Source organism: Martes martes, assembly GCF_963455335.1.
Source record: "Martes martes genome assembly, chromosome: 4".
In the NCBI taxonomy this organism is placed as follows: Eukaryota; Metazoa; Chordata; class Mammalia; order Carnivora; family Mustelidae; genus Martes; species Martes martes.
This window is the reverse complement of record NC_137891.1, coordinates 180,605,998-180,632,461: the sequence shown is the minus strand read 5'-3', so window position 1 is coordinate 180,632,461 and position 26,464 is coordinate 180,605,998. Positions and strand designations below refer to the sequence as shown.

Sequence of the window (26,464 nt, the reverse complement as noted above, 5' to 3'; positions counted from 1 at the left end):
GGCTGGGTATAAATAAATCAACTTTAGAGGATCGAGACAGACTCCTGGGGTTTTGAGCCCATAGGCAGCCCTGATTGCGCACCCCAGAAAGACGGGCGGCATCCCTCACGCTGCATGGACCATGATGCCACATCCATCACATTTGGCTCTGAAGGTGTGGGGCAGATTTTTCGGCTGCTGCTCAGCTGCCTTATCCTCCTTAGACCGTTAAAGTTTGTTTGCTCATGGTACGTACCAAGGTCCTGAGGCAGCACTGAGGGGGGCTCCTGACCCAGAAGGTGTTGACACAATCAAGAGTTCTCAACATGGATAATACGGATCCCCCCACACACACACCCACATCGGAACCCTGTGGGGAGCAGACCGACAATGCCCATTCCTGGGCCTCACCCGGACCCAGGGACTCATACTTAAGGTTGCCAGAAAAAAAAACACAGGACACCCAGTTAAAGCTGAATTTCAGATAAGCAGCAAATAATCTTGTAGTATAAGTATGTCTCAAATATTGCAAGGGATTGCTTATGCTAAAGAAATTATTTGGTATTTGTCTGAAATTCAGAGTTAATTGGATACCCTATTATTTCATTTATGTATGTTGTTTAATCTATGTATTTATTTATGTTAAATCTGGCGACCCTACACAGCCTCCCTGGGAGTGGGACTATGCATTTTCCCAGGCTCCTTGGTGATTCCGATGTACCCCCTACAGAAGGGAAACCTATATATGGAGCCCCTTGTCTAGAGCATTTACAGATTTCTTTTCAGGAACCAAAGAAAATGGAGTTTCAAACCCCAAGCCTATAAATCTAAGTTTGTGAAGTTTGAGTCAATGTTTCTCAAACATGTCTGATTATAAGAATGTTTCTGGAATGTTCAACAAAATTACAGGTTCCCAGGCCCCCCTGCCTGGGAAATTCTCATTTTGTGGCTTGCCAGAAGGGGAAAGGGCGATAATGTCTGCATTTTTTTCATATGAAGATATTTATGGAAATATTATTTATAGGGACACAAAAATTGAAACCTAAATATCCATCAGAAGGGGGCATTGTTTGAAAAAAAAGTACGAGAGTTCGTTCGTATATGGAAAACTGTGTTGCTTTTTTAAAAAATAGCTTTATGGAGGGCGCCTGGGGGGCTGAGCCAGTTAAGCGTCTGACTCTTAATCTCAGCTCAGGTCTTGATCTCCGGGTCGTGAGTTCAGGCCTCACATTGGGCTCCAAGCTGGGCATAGAGCCAACTTACAAAAAGGGGGGAAGAGAGCAACTTTATGGAGATATGACTGACATACAATCAGCTGCACATGTTTAAAGGTTATAATCTGATTGGCTTTGACCCACGTGTGCACCTGAATAACCATCGCCACGGTCAAGACAGTGACCATGTTCGTGGCCCCAAAAGGTTCCTCGGGAACACGGCATTTGTTCGCTTGCCTCCAGTTTACATAACATAAACTTCATTCGTGGTAAGCCTATGATTCAGCCCATTTTTGTATGATTTTTTAAAAGATTTTATGATTTACTTGAGAGAGAGAAAGAGCACAAGCAGGGGGAGTGGGAGAGCTGAGCAGGAAGCCGGATGCAGACTCGATCCCATCATGACCTGAGCCGAAAGTAGAAGCTCAACCGACTGAGCCACCCAGGTGTCCCCCGTTTTGTATGTTTACGGAGCTGGCCGTCACCACAACCTCCTTTCAGAACGTTTCCATCCATTTCTGTTCCTCCCCCCAAAAACCTTGGAGGTACTTAGGGGTTTTTTGTTGTTGTTGTTTTTAATTTTTAATTTTAAAAATTGTGGCCAAATACTGAAAACATTCACCTTTATAATGGATTTTAAATATATAGTTCCTCACCGTTACATTCACGTGGTTCTACAGCTGTCCCCAGAACTCCGTTCATCTTCCCAAACTGAAACTCTGCGCCCATTCAATAAAACTCCCTCCTCCTTCCGCTCCCAGCCCCCCGTTCTGTCTCTCTGAATCTCAATGCTCCAGGCCCCCCGTGTAAGTGGAATCTTAGAGTGTTTGTCCCTTTGGGACTGTCTCGCTTCACTAATGTAGTATTGTGTCCTCGAGGTGCATACGTGCTGTAGCAGGTGTCCGAATCCCCTTCCTTTTTGAGTAAGGGGATCTTTTTGAGCCTTGGAATATTCCGTCGTGTGTCTATCTCATGTTTTGTTGAGCCATTCGTCCATTCATCCATCGACGGCTGCGCCCACCTTTTGGCTATCGTGATTAAGTATGTCATGCGTACAGGTGTATAAGTATGGAAGGGGTACTTCGTTTTACGAGATGCTTCTGGTATCGGATAAGCATAAGAAACAATGGTCAAGACCTTGAACTTGACTACAGAAGAAGAGGACGCTTTGTAAAAAGAGAAATCAGTAGAGTAGCAGGAGTCCTGGATATGAACGAAACTATGCTAAGTGATTTGCCTGCTTGCCCTTATTTAACCCTCACGACAACCTATGGGGTGGGTTCTCTCATGATCCTCATCTTACAGACAAGGAATCCAAAACTCAGAGAGGTTAAGTAATTTTCCCAGCTTCACACAGCTGGTCAATGCAGAATTAAGCTCTATCCCCACTTGTGGGGAACAGAGAGAAGAAAACCACTTAATCTAACGCTCGCCAGAGCAGTATCCCTGACTGGTTTTCAGAGGGAGCAAAAAACACTTTTGTGGTCACTTGAATATACACATATTTCTTTAAAATTCTTATTTCTACAAGCATTTGTGTCCCACTTCATTCCCCGAGTGACGGCAAGGAGCTGCACAAATGTTCCCCTGGCCTGTGCCCAGGGTGCTTTCCCGGGCTTTCCCAGGGAGCCACCTTACCCTGCAGGACTCGCCCCTCGTCCGTCCTCCCCAAAGTGCTCTCTGCTCAGAGCATTCCTATATTGAGGGACTTTCATGCAAGCATCCTCTGAGGTCTTATTAATGGAGGCTTCCTCTGCGGGGCCTGGGGTGTGAAAAGCCTTGTGGACTGGAAGGAGGGAAAGGAGGGAGGGAGGCAGAGAGGAAGAGGAGGTGAGGAAGGGCATCTATCGTTTAATACTTTGAGGTCCAGCCTTTCTAAGAAATTTGTGGCCATCTGGATTGCTATGCTAGCGTTTCTGACTGTTTTTTTGGGTCCCAGGTGAGGGCACTGTGTTTCTCCCCGAGGTGGAATTTTCAAGGATAACCATCATGAAATCAAAAGGGTTGGGCGTGGTCAGTACCAGTCCCCTCCTGACAAAGAGTTCCCAAAGGAAAACATTCATTTCAGGCTTTGTGGTGGTCACCATAACCAATCCGAAGGGATGTGACTGCCTTTTCTTGGGGGTGGGGAGGTGGGGGGAAGGTGGGGGACGGGTTAGGGAGCCACATGTGTTAGCAGCTGTCACGGTGGGGGGGAGTGCGCATCCTGGTCTGGCTGCCTCGAGCACTGCCCCAGCCCTGCTCTTATGCTCTGGGCTTGTGCCCATGTCACCTGACTCTCACGCCACGGTTCCCACTGCTGTAAACTCAGGGAACTAACAGTCCCTACCGTGTGAAGTTACTGTGGCATTAAGAGCGTAATGTATGCAAATCCCTTGGCTCAGCCTCCCACCCCTCTGACAAGCTCGGGGTAACTCTCAGCTCTAGAATCAAGCAAACAAGCACTGTGGCAGCCAGGATACCTCCTCTGGGAGTGTTCCTTTAGCCAGGAAACCTCCCAAGACCTCCCCAGCCAGCAGATGGATACACGTGCATATGGATTACCTGTGGGACGACATCCAAGATGAAAAACTACCCACAAAATGCCTCTTAGTTGACAAAATACATTGGCACCTGCCCCCAAGGATATATCCCGGAACATGCTTTGTAAACCGTAGCTCTTTCACCAAAATCTAACCTAGGGCCGCCATGTTGCACAACGCCAGGGTCGCCATTCACATCAGAGTCCATGTGGATGACGCCACCCCCTCCCCCCCCGCCACGCCCCAGCTATGCAGAACAGGAGCTGCAGGGCCATTTGCAATGCCCCCCCCCAAAAAAAAAACGGGGAAGTAGAGTCTCCGTTTCAGCACCAGGAGTGGGCAGTAGACGTCGCACAGCTGGACATGGCCGCCATGTTGTGGGTTTTGTCTGTCGTTGCCTTTTTGAGTGCTTTCTGGTCTCTGGGAAGGGAGGTGTGGAAACAAACTGTCCGGGAATGGCGGTGGTGTTCTGATCAAGCAGCCGGGCAAGGAAACCCACCTCGCCCAAACCTATAAATCGTGTCATTCTCTGTTATGAAATATGGCAAGTCTAATGGAAACCCCCAGAAGGCAGAAAGGAAGCCAGGGGCCCCCAGTGATGTGTAGAGTTGTTTCACGAATGGGTAGACCGCCCTTGGTAGCAGTTTCCCTCGCCCCATGCATGGTCGCATCAGCAGTCACCCCAGAAAGGGCTCTGGGCTAACCTTGACCACAGTTTACCCCACAGTGGTAAACTTGACTACCCTTCCCTTTAGCTGCTTGGCCCTGTTCCCAGGCCAGCCACCCTGTCCCTTGTGACCTGCATACCTCCTTCGTCCTTCCGGCAACGTCATGACAGCCCACCCGACACAGAGAACGCCTCTATCAACCCCCACCCCTTTGCTGCTCCCCGCTGTGATGAGGCAGCTCGGCAGATACAGTGAAGGAAGGCAAGTTCTTTGGGTTGCGATAGATTCAAGTTCAAACTCCAGCTACAGCTTATGTCACCTCTGTAAGCTTTTGTTTCCCGTTTTTGCCAAGCAGATACTCAGTAATCATCCCAGGTCCCCCTTCTCGCTTCAGGATTTCCGTAGAGGCCATTGGGACCACCCTGTCATTGTGTAAGTGGTGCTCAAAGATTTCCTGCAACTTCCTTGAGTTTATGTATAGGCTACAGCCAGTGCGGGGATGGACCGGCCACTCTCCCGCGTCCTTGGGGGTCTAGAGGCTTTTCCTAACCATGGGGTGCCTGGAGCACCACAGTCCTTCACTGGGGTGGTCAAGGGCGAGCCCCAGGCCAACCTGCTATGCTTCCTGCTGATGGGGAAGATTATCACGGCAGTAAAAACAAAAGCCACCAAGACTAGAAGAAAACGCATTTGCATTTATTGGCTTCCTAACTTGCCTCCACTAACATTGTACCGGCTGTGGCTGCAGCTCCAGGGCAAATCGTGTCACGCCCTTTCTCCTTCCTCTTTGCTGGTGATGGTAATGTCTGACCCACACTGTTCAATATGCATGGGCTACGTACCAGGAAGTTCTCTAAGGGTGATATACAGGCACCAGCTCGTTCACTTCTCACCAGCGAAGAAGCAGCTGTTACCATCCTGATTTTTCAGACGAGGCACAAAAGGATCACATTCGTCAGGGTCATACCGATAGTCAGGGACAAAGAAGGAGCAGCACCTGATTCCGTGTAATGCTGAATCCCGTGCTCCTAACCCGAGGTTGGCAAACTACAGCCCACACGCCAAATCCAGGCCATCACCTGTTTCTGTAAATAAAGTTTTATGGGAAACCAGCCGTCCTGTTTGCGTCGGTGTGGCTACGTCTGCTGTCCTGCTTCGGCAGCAGAGTGAGCCGGGCAGAGCGTACCGCACGCAGACCTGGAAACATCTGCTGTCTGGGTCCATGGAAAACATTGACCAGCATCTGCTTATAACCCCGTGCTCCACCGACTCTCCTCTTTTACTTAGTTTTCTGAAAGAAGAGCTGAAAATGGAGGTGAGGACAGGGAGAAGGACCGCTCGAGCCCTACTGTGTTCCAGGAACTGTGCCGTTTAATCGCTTTTACTTGGTAACTGAGGAATAAAAAACAAAAATTGGCGAGCTGAAGAAATAGATTTGAACAGTCTTTTCACCACATCTTTTTTGAAAAAGCTGAAAATATGTGGTTCTAAATATATAGATACATATATATATATGCATTTGCACATGTGATATAATCACATTCAGATATATCTGATAAGTACGCTAGACGTTAATATAGAACATACACAACAGATGCGTATTATACATTTTAGTGTTTCTTCAATTGGAAAGTTTTCTTTGAAAACTTTGGAATGTTCTTCCTGGTATAACTTTTGAAAAGATATTTGGAACTTGTAGTCTGAAGTCTGCTGTAGCTAGAAAACTGTTCGTTTGTTCAAAGTTTCTCTAAGTCCTGTTTCACTACTGGTCTTATGGCTGGTTCCTTGGTCTTAAATCACTTCTTCTCTGGGCCATTGCTTTACTTTTACAAGCTTAAAGATAAATGTGGTGCATGTTTACAGTCTGGTGGGTTGTATCTGAGTATATCACAACTCGCATAACACCTCTTGTTCTGACTAAGTCCTGATGCTTGTGGTGAAGTCGCAATAAGCTTATTTTCCAGGAAATGTTATTGTTTGCAAGTGTCGGAAACCCAACTCAAAATAGCCTAAGGCGGGGGTAGGGGCAGAAGGAATTCTTGTAACTGAAAAGGCCAAAAGCACCAGCTTCAGGCTCAGCTGGATCCAGGTGCCCAAACAATGGCCAGGAATCTGTCTTTTTACCTCTGTTAGCTTCACAATCTCAGGCAGTCCCTTGCCTCACCTGTAGTGAGGTGACAGCCAGCATCCCCAGTACCGTTCCAAGAAAAGAAAAAATTTCTTAATTAGCTTGACTTGGACCATGTGCCTATCCCTGAACCTATCACAGAGGCCAGGGACATGGAATGGTCTGATTGTCAGGCCTGGGTCATGGTCTCTTCCCTGGAGCAGAAGGGATCAGCCTCACCAGAATTTCATGGACTCAAAATTGTGGGGGGAAACAGGTTGTCTGCTCCACAAAATTTGAGGTACCCACCCAAGATGGAGAAATGGATGCAGGGTGGGCAAAACAAACAACAAAGAAACTCCAGACGTCCATGACATTAGGAAGCATTCCCACTGCCTCAACCAAACCTTCCTAACAGGATTGAGAGCAGGAATTTGGGGGAAGAGGGAAGAAAATGAGAAATAATTCACTTTTCCGTTTTCCATTGAAAAAGTCCAAAGCTGATCCCCAAGGAAGCAGACTAGCTCATTCCTCCCCTCTGGGGAATGGGTGTGATGAGAATCTCACGGAGCCGGGAGTTCATTGGTCCATCCTGGGGAAGGGTGGCCTTTCCATCTTCACGGCACCTTTGCGTAGATCCCATTCTTTTTTTTTTTTTTTTTTAAGATTTTATTTATTTATTTGACAGACAGAGATCACAAGTAGACAGAGAGGCAGGTGGAGAGAGAGGGAAGCAGGCTCCCCACCAAGCAGAGAGCCCGATGCGGGACTCGATCCCAGGACCCCGAGATCACGACCTGAGCCGAAGGCAGTGGCCCAACCCACTGAGCCACCCAGGCGCCCGCGTAGATCCCATTCTTGAGAAGATGTTGCTGTGCCTGTACCCAGGCTTGAGGGACCAGTGACCAAAGGGACCACAGAACTCTTCAGAACGAACATCTTGCTAGACAAGCTTTGTCATCACCAACCTGATCTCCTAGTTGTGCTTTAAGGACTCCGTGGGGACCTGCTGATGTGAGGAAGTGCCCTGAGGCCGGGTGTTTCTTGTGGAGTGGAGGGGCTGGGCAGCGCTCGCCTCAGGCAGGGCGTCCTCAGCAAAAACTCACGCAAAAGGACTCTTGAAGTCTGTGTTGCCATCAGATGTCTACTGGCCCCCCAGATGACATGGGCGGGCAGGGCGGGGACGCAGAGGGGAGAGGCAGGCAAAGCCTTGGCCTCCTGATGAAACAACCCAGCCCAGGAACCAAGGAACCAGCCTCGGTTGCTTCCAGGGCCCCCTGGCCGCTCACACTCTTTGTGACCACACTAGAACCACGTTGCTGCTTCCTTTTTCTTAACTTAGTGGGAAATCATTCATTCTTTCACCCCTTCAGTCTCTCAATCTGGCAAGGCTGACCGGAAGTAGACCTCATCTAGGGGTAGAAAAGACTAGTTGCAAAAATCTGGGACTTTTCTCATTAGACTCTATTTCCTATTCTGCGGACTGAGCTGGAAGCTGGTTAGAACTTGAAAGGGGAGACTGGGGGCGCTTGGGTGGTTCTGTGGGTTAAGCATCTGCCTTCAGCTCAGGTCATGATCCTCTAGGGTCCTGGATTGAGCCTCATGTCAGGCTCCCTGCTCAGTGGGGAGCCTGCTTCTCCCTCTCCCTCTGCCCCTCCCCTGCTCATGCTTTCCCTCTCCCTCTCAAATAAACAAACAAAATCTTTAAAAAAGGGGGGGGGGGACCTGTAGGCTAGAAGACTTACAGACAATGGGGAAATTCGATGGAACCGATCTCTTTTTTAACCCAGTTGCTAAAAATCCAAATGAATGTTTCTTCTGAGCCCCACAAAAGGACTTGCTCTCTGAAGCTCCCAAAATCATATATAACGCGTCAGGTCCCTGTTCCAAATGTATAATCCTGATTTCTCACACTGGAAATCTTGGACACGATTTCTCCTTTCCTGGGGGACTTAGAATTAGTACCCCACTGAGAGCGCAACACCCCAGGAGCTGCTGGGGTAGGGAAGGCTGTTGGCCCCGGTGCCAAATGGCGCCCCCTGCTGGCCGTTGGCGGCAATGTCTGTGTTTTCTAGTCTCTTTCCCACCTTCGCCCCTTCCGGTCATTACGGTGGTGTAGCTGTAAGAGTAAAGTTCAGTAAACTTTATTTGGTAAACTTCTGGGGCTGAAAGCAGTCCCCGAGAGCTCTCCCCTTGAGTAAGCTACACTAGGAGTTGTGTAAGGATTTTGTATGGTTTTCTCCTGGTGACTCAAAGTCTCCTCCCCGGCTTTAGTAATTAACATTTTCATTCTGGAATAATTTCTAGATTTATATAAAAGTTGTAATGATAGTACAGAGAGTTCTTGTATATGTCTCCCTCCGTTTCCCCCATTTGAAGCATCTTCCGTTACCACAGTACAGTTCTCCAAACCAAGACACCAACACTGGCCCGTGATTATTAACTCAACTTCAGGCTCAACCCAACACAGGGCACCACACTGCCTTTTGTCACTATGTCTTCTTAACCTCCTCTGGTCTGTGACAGTTTCTTAGTCTGTCTTTCATGACCTTGATAGTCTTGAAGAGTACTGACCAGGTGTCATTCTTCAGGATAGCTAACTGGATTGGATTGTGTTCATCTCTGATTTGCCTGATCCTCTTCTCTTACTAGACTGGGGTTATGGTTTTCGGAAAACGTGCCACAAAGGTGAAGTGTCATTGTCACATATCGGGGGGAACCCATCACCCACATGACTTCCCTGGGGACGTTAACTTCTTCGCTTGGCTAAGCTGGTCTTTGCCAGGTTTCTCCACCAGAAAGTGACTTTAACCCCTTCCATCCCCTAGTCTGTGGAAGCAGGTCATGAGTATTGTCCACCCCCAAAGGAGAGGGGAGGAAGGTGCAGACAGTGGGACTCAAGCCCCGCCTCCTGGAGGCAGCCTATCTACATATGCTCAGTTCTTCTGTAAGGAAGATTGCCTCTCCTTCCCTGTTTATGTATTTCCTGAATCGTGTCCTTGTATCAGTATGAACTCTTGTATATTCAGTGTATACTTTGGGTTATGATCCAATCCCACATCATGTCTTGCTGCTCGAATAACTCCCAACCTTGCCACTGGGAGCTCTTTGAGGTTGGTTGCCTTGTCCTTTGACAAGTCCCCACCCTTTTTGGAGGACCTCCTCACTCTCCGCTATTATACGATGAGCCAGGCTTGAGGTGTATTTTTCCCGCCCCACCCCCAGGATCAGCCAAAGGCCTTTCTACTTGTGCCGTTTGCCGGTTGTCCTCTTCAGCTCAGTCAGCCGACGCCCGCTGCACGTCCCGGGCATGACATGGGGGTGCTGGGCACAGCCGTGCTCCGCTAGAAAATGTTTACCACCCGGCTCTGAAAAAAGTAAAGTGTGCACCTAGAGCGTAAGGCTTACTGATGGAGAGAATGTGTAACCCATTCTCTGCAAATAATAATGAACTATATACTGCTCTTTAAAGTAAGTTGCGGGGCACCTGGGTGGCTCAGTGGGTTAAGTCTCTGCCTTCAGCTCAGGTCATGTTCTCAGGGTCCTGGGATAGAGCCCCGCATCGGGCTCTCTGCTCAGCAGAGAGCCTGCTTCCCCCCTCTCTCTCTGCCTGCCTCTCTGCCTTCTTGTGATCTCTGTCTATCAAATAAACAAATAAAATCTTTAAAGTAAGTTGTGTATAACCGATCGATTCTCATAGAGCGCTTTCACTGACTTTGGCTGAATGCCCAGGCCCACAGCCAACTTACCTTCACCACTGACGAAAGGGTAGTTTCCCAACCTGGACGTGGGTGGATATCTTTGCATCCACAAGTAAGACAAAAGTGAAACGAGAAAGATGTATGGTAGAACTTCACGTGTTTATCAGTGACCTTTTTGCTACACCAGATAATAGTTTTCAAATACTTCCTCAAGAATATGTCCACAATTTTACATGCTGCTAATAATTTAATGACTCTAGACACAACATGCTTTTATATAATTTACATTGCTAACATTTTTTTAAAAGATTTTTATTTATTTATTTGACAGAGATCACAAATAGGCAGAGAGGCAGGCGGTGGGGGGGGGGGGGGAGCAGGCTCTCGGCTGAGCAGAGAGATCGATGCGGGGCTCGATCCCAGGACCCTGGGATCATGACCTGAGCCGAAGGCAGAGGCTTTAACCCACTGAGCCACCCAGGTGCCCCACATTGTTAATGTTCTTGCCAGAACCTCCATAAGTGTAGGCAATCATCAAAACAAAAAAGATCAAGCTCTGATTTACAGTGTTCCCTAATTTCTGGGACATAAATACTCCCACCAAGGCCAATGTCAAGTGACCAGTGAGACATCACTAAATACAGAGATGCAGTGAGACAAGCAGTAGCACATGCATATGTAGAGTTAAATAACCTCAAGAGCATGGATAATAGTAAAATAGAGTGAAATAATTAGGAAGGGTGAGTTTTAACTATCTGTTACCTATGTTTCCAATATCACTTAATTGTATGTTTATGTAATTTGATTTTTTATTAATGGCTGTGTTTATCAACCAGCTCAAGAAATTTCTGGGCATTTAGTAGCTGGCTCTCAGGAGCCGGTAGTGGCTGGCCCCAGCACGACACCTCTGGTACAGAGGACATGCCCCCGTCCTGCTTGGGTGGAGGCTGATGTCCTCTGAGTTGCATCCAGTGTGTACCACATGAATAACATTTCCATAAAAGAGTTGTCGGTGTTCCTAGAAAATCCTGTTTCAAGTACCTCTTGCAACGTTTTGTGGTTCTTTCTAATTTTCTTTTTTGTAACTCAGAAAATCTCCTATTCCCCACTAATCGCTTAAGACCCTTTTGTGAGTATGGAAAGCAGGTATAAAATCATGACTTCAAATAGCCTCAGTGCTCTGGGAGCACAGGTGTTAGAGTCAAATAGCATCACTGCTTCCTGGCCGTGGGACCTCGGGCAAGTCATTTAACCTCTCTGAACTGCAGTTTCTTAATCCACAGCATGGAGATAAAAATGCCTCCCCACTTCCGAGATTATCTCACTGCTTCCTGGCTGTGGGACCTTGGGCAAGTCATTTAACCTCTCTGAGCTGCAGTTTCTTAATCCACAACATGAGGGTAGAAAGCCCTCCCCACCTCCGAGATTATCCTGGTAATTAGATGAGAACACGTTTGTTCAATGCACAGCCCAGTCTCTGGCACATGTGTGCCTTCTCGATATCGTGGCTCATAGCCATGGAGGTATTGGCAATTACAAACAGCAGAGCTCGCGACAGGCTTTCCAAGGACAAGGTCTACTTCACTTTGTACCCAGCCTCCAGGGCTTCCTGGCAGAATGTGTGTATCCTGTAGGCACTCCGTGTGCAAACTACCTTGATTATTTTAGGGTGTCCCTGCTACCTTTTACAGGGCTAGAAGCACATATTGGAAAGATAACACAAAGGACAAGTAGATAATCCGAAAAAAATGGGTTATGGTTTCTTGAGTAAATCATTGACGGGTGTTTGTTCAAGCTGATATAAATTCAGCAATGGGTGTGTCATGGTTAATCCAGGTGGCTGACAACCTGCTATTTTAGAGAGTGTGGAAGAAATCAGGACCATCACATATGCTGCCTCAAAAACAAAACAAAAAAACATTCAAGTGCCATATGGTCAGAGAATTGGGGGTGGGAGGAGAACAAGAAAAGGCATTAGCATGTATTTTTAAACTAAAGTTTCTAAAAACAGACTTGTTGATAACTGACCTTGACCCCAAGCTCTGTGTACATTCTAATGTGAGCACAGCCCAGAACCAGCTTTTAACGTGAGCCTTTTTCTTGTGTTTGCTTTACCCCTGCCTGTTTCCTTATAGTTACTGGCAGCAATTTCTGAGAAAACCTTGACCTTGCTTATTATAGAGCAAGCATGCAAACCAGGAAAAAAAAAAAAAAAAAAAAAACAAAACTTTAACCTTCCAACTAAAGCCATCTCAATCAACAAGCTTGAGGAGGAAAAAAAAGCTTTATAATTTTATTTTTGAACCCAAAAAGCTGGGATTGGAGTCTTTGCTGCATTTATGCATCTCTGGCCCCTCCCCCTTTAGAGACGTTGTGGTTAGGGTTCTGTGCTGCTCTAGCTGGTCTCATGGGGCTGAGCAGCTCAGGGCAGCACCCAGGGCTCAAAGCCAGCTTCCCCGTGGGCACGTCCGTGTTCACAGCAGCATGGTCACAAAAGCCAGAGTGGAAACAACCCAAGAGCCCTTTGACACTGAATGGATAAACAAAATGTGATGTATGCAAAAAAGGAAGAGAATTCTGACTCCTGCTACAACGTGGACGGGCCGCTCAGCGAAATAAGCCAGTCACCAAAAGACAAATGCTCCACGATTCCACTTACCTGAGGTACCTAGAGAGTCAAATTCATAGAGACAGAAAGTGGAATGGTGGGTGCCGGGGGCTGGGGAGAGGGGAAAGGGGTGGTGGTGGTTCATGGGGACAGCGTTTCAGTTTTGCAAGATGGAAGCTTTCTGACGATTGTCTCCCAGCAATGTGCGTGTCCATCGTGCTCCTGAACCCTGCACTTAAGAATGGTTAGGATGGGGGCGCCTGGGTGGCTCAGCGGGTTAAAGCCTCTGCCTTCGGCTCAGGTCATGATCCCAGGGTCCTGGGATCGAGCCCCACATCAGGCTCTCTGCTCAGCAGGGAGCCTGCTTCCCCTCCCCCTCTGCCTGCCCCTCTGCCTACTTGTGAACTCTGTCAAATAAATACATAAAATCTTTTTAAAAAATGGTTAAGATGGCATATTTTATGTTATGTGTGATTTACCAAATTAAAACAGCAGCAGCTCCCATCTCTCCATGCCGGGGCCCCACTCCCTCATGGGGGGCTCCATTCTCAAGTCTGGGAGGTCCTTCCAGGTCCTGGTGCCCAGCCTCAGACCCTTGGGTCTCCTTGGCTCTGATTGGATCACACGCCCCACCACTGAACCAATCATGATGGGCAGGGGATGTGATTGGCTGAGTTTGTAACCCCACCCACAACAAGGAGCTCAGTGATTGGGCGAGGGATTCTCCCCCTTCCCCTCCCTGCCCCCCCCCAAAAGACCTGAGCGGGTTCTGGCCTGAGCACTAGGGACACGGAGCGCTGGAGCCCCCCCGTGTGTTCACGCCTGCTAGCATCCTTGCAGTTGGTTAGCAGCGAGCAGGTTCCCTGAGGACCCCAGCATGAAAGGGAGTTCCTCCACCACTACCAGTAACCTCTAGATTTGTTCTCCAGCCGGCTGGGGGTAAACCACAGTAGAATTTGCACTTTGTCACCTTCAGCCCATTCGTTCAATAAATATTTATTAAACTGACGGGAAAAGGATGTAGGAATGATCCAGGCACGTGGTGGGGAAGGGACGGGATGGATGGAGAAGTCAGAGCAGGAGCAGGACACGTCGGCTGCTGAGAGTGAAGACAGGAAGAAGGCACAGATGCAGAGACTAAGGTGTTGACGGTGGAGAGAAATTCGAAACTGCGCAGAAGGTGACAGAGTCTCGGAATCCTGCCGGGTCTGCTCCTGAAGCAGATGTAAAGTGGGCCGGTATGGTTAGGAATGCTGGGCCAGATGTCTCCAGGCAGCTGGAGCGTGGAGCTTGATATCCCCAAACGCTGTTCTCGCCAACTCCAGGAAAGTCTTCAGAGGGAATGCACAGGATCCTTGACCTGTTGGGAAAGCCTGGAGCTAAAAGCTTGCTTCAGGACCCCGAGTGAGCAGAGAACCTTCCTGCTGAACAAAATCCAACTGAAGTTCTGCAAGCCGGTGCTCGTATTTTGGAAGTGTCTGTTTCTATGTGCCTCTGAGTTCATATTCTCTCCTGTCTGCTGAAGGAGAAATGTGAGCTGGGGAGTGAGGGGGGGAGAGGTGTGTGCCCTTACATAGGTGACAAACATTTGAACTTAGTGTGTTTTTTTCATGAGAAGTAAGTGAGGGTTGAGGGGCAGAGAGAGGGATCATCAGACCTCGATCCCAGTCCCCCCACCCCCACCCCACACTACCACTGCCTGAGCCTGGTAGGCTCAGGAATCAGGAGACCTGCAGGGCTGTTGTGAGGAATGGATAAGGAAAGAGTAATAAATGACAGCCCGCCCCAGTGTCATTGTTTCACCGCTAGGCACGGGGAGAAGCTACCACCAAGGCATTAAACCCAGGCCCAAGCCAGGTGTCAGCCCCTCTCAGCATATGCTTGTCTGCGGGAGATGGAGTTGGGTGTGCTTCCCAGGGTCAGCAGCTGCAGACTCTTCCACGGGTCAGGTGCTGAAAGATCCCCTTGATAGATACTTATGGGGCATCTCCCAAAAATCAGATGTGGTAGGTGTTGGGGATCAAAGGTTAAGGGGACAGTTGTGGTCCGTGCCATCCCAGAGCTCTCAGCTTCAGGGGCCAGATGGCATAGACATGCCCAAGAGGTGGGCAGTGTGGATAGAAAAAAAAGCAGGCTGGGGACCCTCGAAAGCTGGGTGTGAATCTCAGTGGTCTGTTCATTCCTTCTTTCACCCAGTATTTGAGGGTCTGCTCAAATGGATGGGGGCGCCTGGGTGTTTCCGTCAGTTGAGCGTCTGACTCTCCCTCTCAGCTCAGGTCTTGATCTCAGGGTGGTGGTTTGAGTGCTGGGCACTCATTCTAGGCGCTGAAGATACAGGGGTGAGCAAGATAGACCAAAAGCCCTCTTCTCTTAGAGGTGACATTCTACGAGCTCAGACGCTCACCGGCAAATCTGCGATCTGGAAAGTCACAAGGTCTGGCTCAGTCTCAGTCTCATGACCGAGCATTGGGTGTATTAAATAGGGCAGTGCACATGAACCTCTTGACAGGATGCCTGGCATGAAGGCTGCCCCCTCCCCCCCGTTGATGGTGGTGCAAATGTGACCCATAGTGGGGACCGCCATCCCAAACTTTGGGAGAGTCTGGGAGGGCTTCCTGAAAGAAGAGACTTATAAGCTGAACCCTAGAGCCACAATTATAGGGCTGGGACAAGGGTGGGGACGACCCCCAGCAGATCAGAACCTCCTCTGACCCTCTTGTCTGCCACCACAGGTCTCCTTCCCATGGATGAGTGGCTCGGTACCTTGGCCAAGACCACAGCCAACTCGAGGCACACAGCAGTCGAAACAGCCACCCTCGCCGCCACAGATACCCTTCCACCCGGGCATCCGGCCAGCCCCAGTGCAGAGGAGCTGGTCCCAGGGGTTTCCCAGACCCACCATGGTCCCACCTGCCCCCCACCGGCGGCCCGTGAGCGCTGGTGGGAAGATGTTCTCCTTTGTGGTGGATAGTACGCACAGGCCTCCCGTCATCAAGCAAGGTATTCATGCGCTCTTCCGCTGGTGGCTTTGGGGATGGGCTTAGAGCCACAGGGATGGATCTTGATTTTTGCTTATTTTTTCTAATTCTAAAAGTAGAACATACTTAACCATGAGAAAATCGGGGATGGGGGCGCCTGGGTGTTTCCGTCAGTTGAGAGTCTGACTCTCCCTCTCAGCTCAGGTCTTGATCTCAGGGTGGTGGTTTCAAGCCCCACGTTGTTGGTAAAAGCCCAGGGTGGAGCCTACTTAAAAAAAAAATCAGGGCGCCTGGGTGGCTTAGTTGGTTAAGCGGCTGCCTTCGGCTCAGGTCATGATTCCAGGGTCCTGGGATCGAGCCCCACATCAGGCTCCCCGCTCAGCAGAGAGCCTGCTTCTCTCTCTCTCTCCTTCTGCCTGCTGCTCTGCTTACTTGTGCTCTCTCTGTGTCAAATAAACAAATAAAATCTAAAAAAAAAAAAAAAAAATCAGAGGGGCACCTGGGTGGTTCAGTGGGTTAAGCCTCTGCCTTCAACTCAGGTCATGATCTCAGGATCCTAGAATGGAGCCCTGCATCGGGCTCTCTGCTGTGTGGGCTGCGTGCTTCCCCCTCTCTCTCTGGCTGCCTCTCTGCCTACTTGTGATCTATCTATCTGTCTCTCTCTCTCTCTCTCTCTCTGCCAAATAAATAAATAAATAATTTTTTTAAAAAATCAGGGATAAACAGAAGGTAAGAAAATAGTTAAGGATCATTTGTCACCCTCATCACCCAATATCCCTTGTCGGCTTTTTGGGGCATATCCCTTCAGACTTTGTGCTCGGCACATAGGCACACATCAGTGCCCCTGTGGTGAGTGTGTGGGTGTGGGTCTGTGTCAATGTGTGTGTGTGCTTGTACATGAATATGTAGCAGGACTGAAAACTTACAGCTTTGACTCACTCGTGCAGAAATATTGGCACCTGAAATCCCTCTTGGCCACAACAGCCTTAGGAAGTTTTTAAATATTTTATTACCATTTTGCAGGTAAGAGAAGGCTGAGGCTTATTGAGGAAAATTACCTCCCAGACATGACATATTCAATCTAGTCCAATCTAACATTTTTCAGTCAAATTTAAGGTGGTTGTCTCAGTCACTGGTGCTGTCACTCACAGCCCAGTCACCCTGGGTACCAGTCTTCACGATTTTCTTCCCTTGCCCTCTTCTTCAGAAGGCCTCGTGACATTTGGGGAAGGGACTTCCTGCCTGTCACTGTCCTCCTGACCTCACCAGCAGGTTTGACTTAGTCCCTGGCATGATTCTGGTTTCTTCCATGCCTGTGATGTGACGATCCCATTCTCTGTCCTCTGCATCCCAGCCCCAGACCCCTCGGAGTCCCCAGGTGTCTCTGTGGCTCCACAGCCTCCCCTGCTGTCACTTAAGACCATTCACCAAATCACGTCCCTCAGCCATTCAAATAATAGTTATTGTTGTGAAATATACAAACGGAGGAGTAAATGAAATGCAGTAATATCATGTTCATCATCATTATTATCATCAAATGAACCCCTATGTGCCGTCAACATCGAATGAAATTACTCAACCATTCCCCCCCCGTGTTTTATAAATATGAAAATTTTCAAACATACTTTCCCCCCTACATTTTATAAATATGAAAGTTTTCAAACATACAGCAAAGTAAAAAGAATTTGACAGAGAACCTCCCACCCAGTTCCATCATCAACATTTTGCTATACTCTATTACCTGTCTGTCTAACCATCCTTCTACTCATTCATTAATCCATTTTAATTTTTGATATGTTTCAAAATAAATTGCACACGTCTGTAGTCCTCCCCCTTAATATGTTAATATATATAACAGTAACCAGAGTTCAAGAGTTTTTGTCTTTCTGGTGTAAAATTAACATGCAATGTATGTAATTTATCAATTGCTGTATAACAGATTCCCCCAAAACTTAGTGGCCTAAAAAAAAAAAAAAAAAAAAACTTAGTGGCCTAAAGCAAACACACACACACACACACACACACACACACACACACACACGTATTATTTGATACAGTTTCTGTGGGTCAAGAATTTGGAAGCAGCTTAGCAGGGTGGCTGTGGCTCAGGGTCACTTAAAGGTTGCGGGTAAGCTGTCAGCCAGGACTGCAATCATCTGGAGGCTTGACTGGGGCTGGAGAATCTGCTTCCAAGATGGCGCACTCACATGGCTGTTGGCAGGAGGCCCCAGGTCCTCACCCTGTGGACCTATCCAGAGAGCTGCTGGAGAATCCTCCTGGAATAGCAGTTGGCTCTTCGTGAGCAAGCGATCCAAGAGAGCAAGATGGAAACTGCAACATCTCCTAGGACCAAGCCTTGGAAGCCACTTTGTCATTACACAAGTCAGCTCTATCCCATGTGGGAGAAGACCCAGGGGCCTGAATGCCAGGAGGCAAGAAATATGGGCAGCCCTGTCTTCGAGGCTGGCTCCCACAGTCTGCCCCAGGTCCTCAATGATTCAGCCCTCCCCCACTTGTACAACTCCCTCACCCTCTCCCGACTTCCCCCAAAGTCTCACCCTATTCCAGCATCAGCCTAAATTCCAGAATCTCATCATCTAAATCAAGTCCAGGCACAGATGGGGCTCCCTCCTTAAGTTCAGCTTCTCAAGTACCACTTCCAGCAATCTGAAGACCTGTGAACTGAAGAGACGGGGCATCTGTCCATCACACACCCAACATACCCTGGTAGACAGACATAGCAGACTGCTGTGGACACACCTTTTCAACCTTCTGTTGAAAAGGCAAAAACAAACACACAGGAGTCCTTGGCCCAAAGCAATTCTGAAATCCAGCCGGGAAAGTGTTGGAAGTTCCCTGATTAGGACTTAGACCTATTCTTGCCCAGAAATGACCCTCCATGGCTCTTGCCTCTGCCCTCTGGTTCCTTAGATCTGCCCTCTGAGCCCTCCTACCTTTTCCAGGAAAGGCATCACGTGTTTGCAACTGCACAGTTTTATAGTCAGCTACCTTCCTATAGATGTGTGGGGTGCATTGGCTTCTTTGACTTCTTTTGCTTTCGTGGGTCTCTGCCTCCCTCAGTCCACATCAGTAGTGTTCCTTATTGGGGTTCACCCTACTGGGCAAAAGCCATGCCCACATTCCTTTGACACAAGCGCTCCTCTGCCCTGGGCTTCTGCCAAGAGTGGGAGGGACAGCACTTCTTAGAAGCCCTGTTCTTTGCCCAAATCAGTCTCTGAGACACTGGCTCAGATTGTTGTTCACGCTTGACAAAGGACAGTACAATCTTACACTCAGCTCCCTCTTCAGAGCGTGTTTTCCTGAGAGTGCCCTGGATTTGATCTTTGCCCAGAACTTATGTCTTACATTTCCTTTGTCATGTGGACAGGCAGGGAATCTTCAAGCTCAATCGAGTCCCAGCTCCTTGGGATTCAGCAGTCCCTCCTTTGGCCTCCCCGCTCCCCCCCCCCACCCCCCGCTCAGATCACATCAAGTGCCAGGAACGAGGCAGGTGGCACTCTGCCTGGGCTCCATCACCCAGTTCATCAGGAACATTTTCTACTTTCCACATCAACGCAGGCCATGTGTTATAAAACTTCCTGCCACATCACGAGGATCCTTATCAGAAGAGAAAAAGAGACAGACAGACAGATGGACAGACCAGGGATGCCTACGCATGGAGGAAAGGCCATATGAAGACACAGAAAGTAGCCATCTACAAGCCATGAAGACAAGCCTCGGGAGAAACCGACCGTGATGGCATCTCGATCTTGGACTCCCAGCCTCCAGGCTGTAAGGAATATCATTCCATCGCTTAGCGGCCCAGTCTACGGTATTTCATCATGGCTGCTGAGCTGCCCATTGCAAAGTCCATCCACTATTGGAGAGGACTGTCCAAGGGTATAAATACCAGGAGATAAGAAGCATTGGTGCCATCTTGGAGGCTGGCCACCACACAATGAAAGACACCCAGTGTGCCAAATCCTACAGACACAACGCAGGTACACACATGCTGTCCCTGGTGAAGACTGGTAATTATCTGATAAGATCCAGGAGAGCCAGACAGTTGTTGAAATATTGAACCATCTGGCAGACAGCTGTAGCTTAAAACTTCTTAAAGTACATCCATCCCCACTCCTGCCATCCCCCCGCCTCAGCCATCCCATCCCTCCCTCAGGGTTCTCCCCACTGGGACCTCCAAATGATCCAGCAGCTAGAGGGTATGTCTTGAACTGAGTTAAGCCAGTTTGGTCATCCATGGTCCTTGGGTTCACTTTGAAGGTAAGAGGAGCCAGTACAGATGTCTGGGGCGGGTGGGGGAAACTGCTCGAGCTCCTCCCTGCCTGGGTATAAGGAAAGCAAGTCTCAGATAAACTCTACCCCCATGCAGACTTCCAGTAAACATGCCTTCAGGAGCAAAGGGGTCCCAAACCTCATTCAGCCTGTCCTGTAGGTTTGATCCAGTTCAGGCTCTCTGTCCTTTAAGCGCTCTGGCCATCACCTGGTAGAAAAGCCTCACTCAAGGCAGCCAGGACAAAGTCACGGGGGCATCTGGGGTTACTCCCAGAAATGGCATCAGATGGCAGAGATGTAAACCAAGACTGGAAACAGGTCCCTCCTGAGCGCAAGGGAGGGGCTCTCCCGTACTTGAACTGACCTTCAGCTGACCCACAGGCAGTACCTTCCTCCGTTTGGCCATCCGGAACCTGTTTCTGACATAGAGCTTACGAGGTCATGGGCCACCAATCTGACCAATAAAAACCATCTCTGGCCTTCAGTTTGCTAATTAGGAAAGACTCAGGTGTCATAGCTGCCTCTGGACTGTGGCCTGTCCATTGCAATGCTGCCCAGGCACCCCAGGCGTAGGGACTCCTGATTGGGGCAACTGACTGGCCCGAGGCTGAAAGGTAAATGAAGTGCACATATATAGCATCAAATGGGCTCTGGTGAATATTGAAAAAATAAGCCACAGGCCTTGGGACAGTCACTAACGTGCCACAGGGGCATCCAGAACTTGGCTGGATGTTATAATCAAAGCCCATGCCATAGAATTATTGTTTGTTTGTTTTTTTAATCTCAACTTCTCCTGTATTCCTTTAAAAATAAAAAACCCAGTTATAGATGTTGGCAAGAAAAGAGATATCGAGTAAGGAAGAACAAAAGGGGAAATGTTCCAGGCCTGTGCTTTCTGACGGGGTAGCCACCAGCCGCATGCGGACTGAGCTAAGACTGCTACTGGGACAGAGGAACGAAATGTTTAATTTGCGCTAATTTAAATTTCAAAACCGATACCTGATTCAGTTACTGGAAGGTTTAAAGTATGCCTGGAATGTCTTGAGAATGCAAATCTGCTTCTTCAACTGCAAGTTTTGGAGAAACCCAAATACAGATCAAGTCTTCCCATTGAAAACGAGGCTTACAGCGACGGGCGCTCTAAGTGTAAAAGGAACCCGGGATCTCAAAGACTTGGTGCCCAAAGGAAAAGAATGTAAAATACCTCCATAGTTTTGGTCTTGATTACAGGTTGAAATGAAAATGTTTTAATGTACTGGGTTAAATAAAATGTGTCTCAAAGTCAGTCTCGTCTTTTTACCTTATAATGTGGCTGGTACTAGAGAAGTTTAAATTCTCTTAAGCAACTCTCATCAGGCAGCCCTGCTCAGTGACATTCCCCAGCCCTTCTGTTGCTCCTTATTCTGTTCCTCACTTGACCCACCCCCACCTCCACCCCCACCCTTGCCCCATAGCAGCAGCTGCCTTCCAGAATTCCCAGGGAAGAAGCAGGAGTATTCCTCAGAGAGAGGGAGCCGCCATCTTGGTGTTTTGGGCTCCCGGGCCCAGAGCCCGCTCCCCATATGCAGAATACTGACAGAACACGAAGGCCCATGCTCGGCGGTGGATGAACACACCTGCTGTCCCAGCTGTGAGGCCAGTGCCCTCAGCAGGACCTTTTCCCTAAGCCCTTTCTGTCCACAGCTCTGTCGGCCTCCACCATGGAGACAGGAAACCAAGTGGGTGTGTGGGTGGGTAAGTAGGGAGCTTCCGGTTCTCGACTATTTCTAGGGAGACCAACTGGCCCCGGCCTACCTGGTTCTTTGCCCGCTTTGTACGGAAAGCCCCCCCCATCCCAGGAAGCCCCGCGGGGCCTGGCAAACCAGGACAGTTGGTCACTTTACCAGTTTCATAGGCAGCGGCTAAAACTCCATCAAGTGAATCCCAAATCCAGTCCTTGGCAATCAGCAGGAAGGGAGACCCTCCATGGGGCACGGTTCATGCAAAACTGCTCCTTGTTGACGGGTCTGTCATGGGAACCAGTCCCTAAATTCCTCACTCACTGCCTTATTCACGGGTTCACCCCCAGGGAGGACCTCCTACCTGCTGGTGTGTGTACTGGTTCTGGAGCCGGACCGACTGGGTCAGACCTGACTGCCCTTTCCCAGATGCCTGGCCTCCATCTCCGCACCTGGGCTTCTCCACGGTGCTGTAATAGCACCTGCCTCACAGCGGATTTTGTGAGCCCGCGCAGTGACATATGGAAGGCACTGGTGACCAACAAGCCTTTCGTGAGTTATTGTTTATGAGTGGGCCAGGCCCTGAGCTTTTTGCCCTTAGACAGCACTCCTGAGCACCTTTCCCGTCCATGAGCGCATCACGGAACGGGGATAGGTGGGGGTTCGCGCTGGAGCTTGGCCTCTTTCCAGCTCTGTGTGCTTGGGCAGAGCTTTTCTCTCTGTACCCGTTTACACATCTGTCAGATGGGATTAGTCAATTCATGTTATGGGGCACAAAGGGAGACGTGGTCCCCAACCCCACAGAACTTACCATTCCGTCAGGGAGACTGACATTGACAAAAAGATCACAGAACAGCATCTATGAAGTGGTAACCAGGACAGCACCTGGCAGCAGAGATGCCCCGGACCCCGTGCGCTCAGAACCGGAAGGCCCCGACTTAGCTGGGGGATCAGGAAGGTGTCCTGAGCGGGTGACACTCAAGCCAAGCACTGAAAGGCAAGTGACCTTCACGAAGTGCAGAGGGGAGGGAACAGCATTCCAGGTGGAAGGGACAGTGAGTGGCAAGGGTGGACGGAGGGTGGGACGAGTGTGAGATGTGGGGCAGTGTGGCTGAAGCATGCACTCCCGGAGGAATGTGGCCTGAGACCCTGTAAAAAGCAGGAAGTGATGGCAGGTGTTAGCCAGGGAGGGGATGTGACCCAAGGTCCAGCTACAGCACGTCTATCCCAGCCTGTTCCGGTGCAGATGCAGGGAGGGTGGTTTGGAGCCCAGGCCTGTTTCCCTCCATGCACCCAGGAAACACTATGGCCGGGCCACTCATCCAACACACAAGGCCACGCATTTGCCAGGCACCACGGGCCTTTGACTATGTCCGTTCCTGCTTCTGGAGTCCACAAACACGGTGCAGACCTGGGGGAGGAAACTGTTGGCTCTGAAATGCATAAATAAAAAATGCAGAATCAAAGGAAATAAATGACTGAGTAAATGTCCACAAATGTGACGCTGTGTACTTCATTAATTGTTAATGTTAACATTCATTAATGTTTCATAGCCTTTGAAAACAATTGGTTCAATTTCTCACTTCACAAGAAGACAAGAATGTGCAGTGATTGCCCAGAAATCAGTCAGCTGGAAATTTAAAACATGCCACTTAGAGACAAATGATCTCAAAAACAGAAATAGAGACATCTTTTCAAGCTTGTACACCAAAAAAAATTATATATATATATATGTGTGTGTGTGTATATATATATATTTTTTTTTTCAGTGTTAATGTGAGTAAATCGTGGTGTGTTTGATGTGATGCAGAGGGGAGCCTCCAAACAGAACAACGCTGGGACTCCTGAAAGTCATGAACAACCCTTGTGATGTTGGGGGGAAATAAACAAAAAAAAAAAAAAAAAAAGGAAATCCTAAATGTCTATCAGGTGGATCCAAGTTAAATGTGTTTGGCACATTTGCGTGATGGACTGCAACACTACCATTAACAATAAATGCAGCACAGGGGCACCTGGCGGGCTCAGTCGGTGGAGCATGCAACTCTTGACCTCAGGGTCATGGGTTTGAGCCCCACACTGGATGCAGAGATTACTTAAAAATAAAATCTTGGGGCACCAGTGTGGCTCAGTCGGCTAAGCATCTGCCTTTGGCTCAGGTCATGATCCTGGGGTTCTGGGATGGAGCCCCGCCTCTGCTCAGTGGGGAGTCTGCCTCCCCTCTGCCTACCCCCTTCCCCAAGTTCATGCTCGCTCTTCCAAGCTCTCTCTCTCGAATAAAATCTTTGAAAAAATAAAAAAAAAACTTTAAAAAAAGAAAACAGTATAAATAATGAAGGGGATTAAAAAATATAAACTTCTAGTTATTAAAAAAAATAGCATAGCTACAAATACTGACGTGGGAAGATGTTTTTGATATATTGTCAAGTGAAAAAGTAGGCTGGGGGAAAAAAATCTCTGCAATAGAAATCCTTTTTTGTTTTTTTGTGTTTTTTTTAAGATATAATTGCAATAAAAATCACTAACATTTAGTGTTTAATGTTAATACAGTGCTCAGGGGCAGGAAACTTCTGTAAAGAGAAGCTTTTTCTGTAAATATTTTAGGTTCTATGACCTACTCGGTCTCTGTCACAGCTACTCAACCTTGCCTTTTTAGCTGGAAAGCAGCCATAGACAATATGGAAATGAATGACTGTGTTTCAATAAAACTTTATTTACAAAAACAGCTGGGGGGCCAGATTTGTCCCTAGGGCCATAGTTTGCCAATCCCTGCTCTATACCACTACTTCATTTAATCCTCCAAGTGCCCTTTGTAACAGAGACTGTAACATGTAAGTTGTATAACTAAGGCTGAGAGAGTAAATGACTTGCCCAAGGTCACCAGCTCTTACATGGAATAGCAAAAATCCTAGTAAGGGATGCACCAAAGTGAATCAGCACAGCTAACCCTGGAGAAGACGGAGGAGGCAGTTCTTTCCCTTTCTGATACTTCTATAATGCCTTTTTCATCGCTTTACAATAAACATAGACTGCTTTGCCACTTTTAATAACAGCAGGGAAAGAATTATGAAGATAGTCTAGAAAGATCCTTCTAGACCTCAGGGACACTCACAATGTCCTGTGTGCTCTTGATCTTGTGCATTAGTGTGGACCAATGCTGTGGAACTGTCGGAACCGTCAGTGGTCGATGGAGTTCCCAGGGCGGGACCTTCCAGGGATATTTATGTGGACCAGGACACAACCCAGCAGGATAAGGTGAGGGGTCTCTGGGGAAGAACAGAGCTACGGCAGCAAGAGAGACTGCAAAGGGATTACCTCTTGTTCTCTATGGTCTAGAAGTGCCTTTTTTTTTTCTTTAGCTACTTCTAAGAAACCATCTTTTACTCCCAGAACATTCAACCAAAGGTTTGGTAACTGCTCATTTTATCCCAAATAACAACATCTACGAGCACAAAGTATTGGCACCTACTGTGTGCTAGACCGTGTCCTGGGCCCTTGACATTCGATTAGCTCAGGAATCTTCACCATCTTCAAAGTAAATGTTATCACCCTCACTTTACAAAGGAGAGAGCCGAAGCTCAGAGAGGTTCAGTACGTGGCCCAAGGTTGCACAGTGTGAGGGGCAGAGCTGGGATTCAAAACTGGGCCTGGTTAACCTGCAAGCTGGTGCTCCTGACTCCCACACAGGAACCGATTGGTCAGCCATGAGTGGTGGGACAGTGTCGGGGGAAAACATGTTCCCTGGCAGGAAGAAGTGAGCAATGAGGCCGAGGACGGAGCGAAGACAGAGGCTTGTTGAAGGACGGGAGAGGTTTAGAATGAAACGGGAATGGGAGCCAGAGCAAGTGAATTCAAGCCCTGCTGGGAAGGGTCCAGGTTGATTTCTCCCTGCATCGACACAAACTAAAATTATCCTAAAAGAAGCAGTCCCGAGATATCTTACTTTCCTTAAAGGCCGGGGCCTGAGCCTGTAGCAATTCTCCGAGTCTGTGAGGAGCAGAACAACTTGCGGTCCAGGCTAGGTGTGGGAATCTGCAACTTCAGGTGGTGGGTGTCCCAGGACCAGACCTTGGAGAAGCGCTGCAGTGAGACAAGAAGCCAGGTTCGCCAGACGCTGTTACCAGTTCTCTCTTGCTGTGTACAAGCCACCCCAAAACCTAGTGGCTTAAAGTGGCAATTTATTGGGCACCTGGTGGGCTCAATCAGTAGAACATGTGACTTTGGATCTCAGGGTCATGAGTTCAGGCCCCACGTGGGGTGTGAAACCTACTCCCAAAAAACCAAAAACCAAAAAACAAACAAAAAACAGGAATTTGTGAGTTCCCAGAATCTACAGGGTGACATGGAATGTTCTTTTGCTAGTGTCCCCTGACCTCGTTCATGCAACTGTAGTCAGCCAGTGGCATGGCCCAGCCAGTGGTCTCCAATGGCCTCCTTCCCATGTCTGGAACCTGAGCCGGCATGGCTGGAGTGATGGGCCTCTCTCTGCACATGGTCTGTTATCTGGGGCCGATTCACAGCGTGGTGGCCCCAGCCTTCCCGGAGGGCCAGAACAGACGCCGAATGGCCAGAACAGACGCCGAATGGCCTTAAAGAACTTGCCTGGAGATTGCTGCCCATCACTTCTGCCACATTTTATTGATCAAAAGCAAGACACAGGGCCGACCCAGACTTAGGGA

The 26,464-nt window shown here is 48.6% G+C and overlaps 1 protein-coding gene across 1 annotated transcript in view; it reads left to right on the top strand.

Annotated features, from left to right (window-relative positions):
- The window catches only part of FHAD1 (forkhead associated phosphopeptide binding domain 1), a gene marked incomplete at both ends in the record, with an annotated part of 120,644 nt that overhangs the window by 20,541 nt on the left and 73,639 nt on the right, over nt 1–26,464 (top strand). The window contains 2 exons of the mRNA XM_080801742.1: nt 15,532–15,799; nt 24,931–25,040. Coding sequence (XP_080657868.1) covers nt 15,532–15,799; nt 24,931–25,040 — 378 coding nt within the window. The remainder of the gene's footprint in view (nt 1–15,531; nt 15,800–24,930; nt 25,041–26,464) is intronic.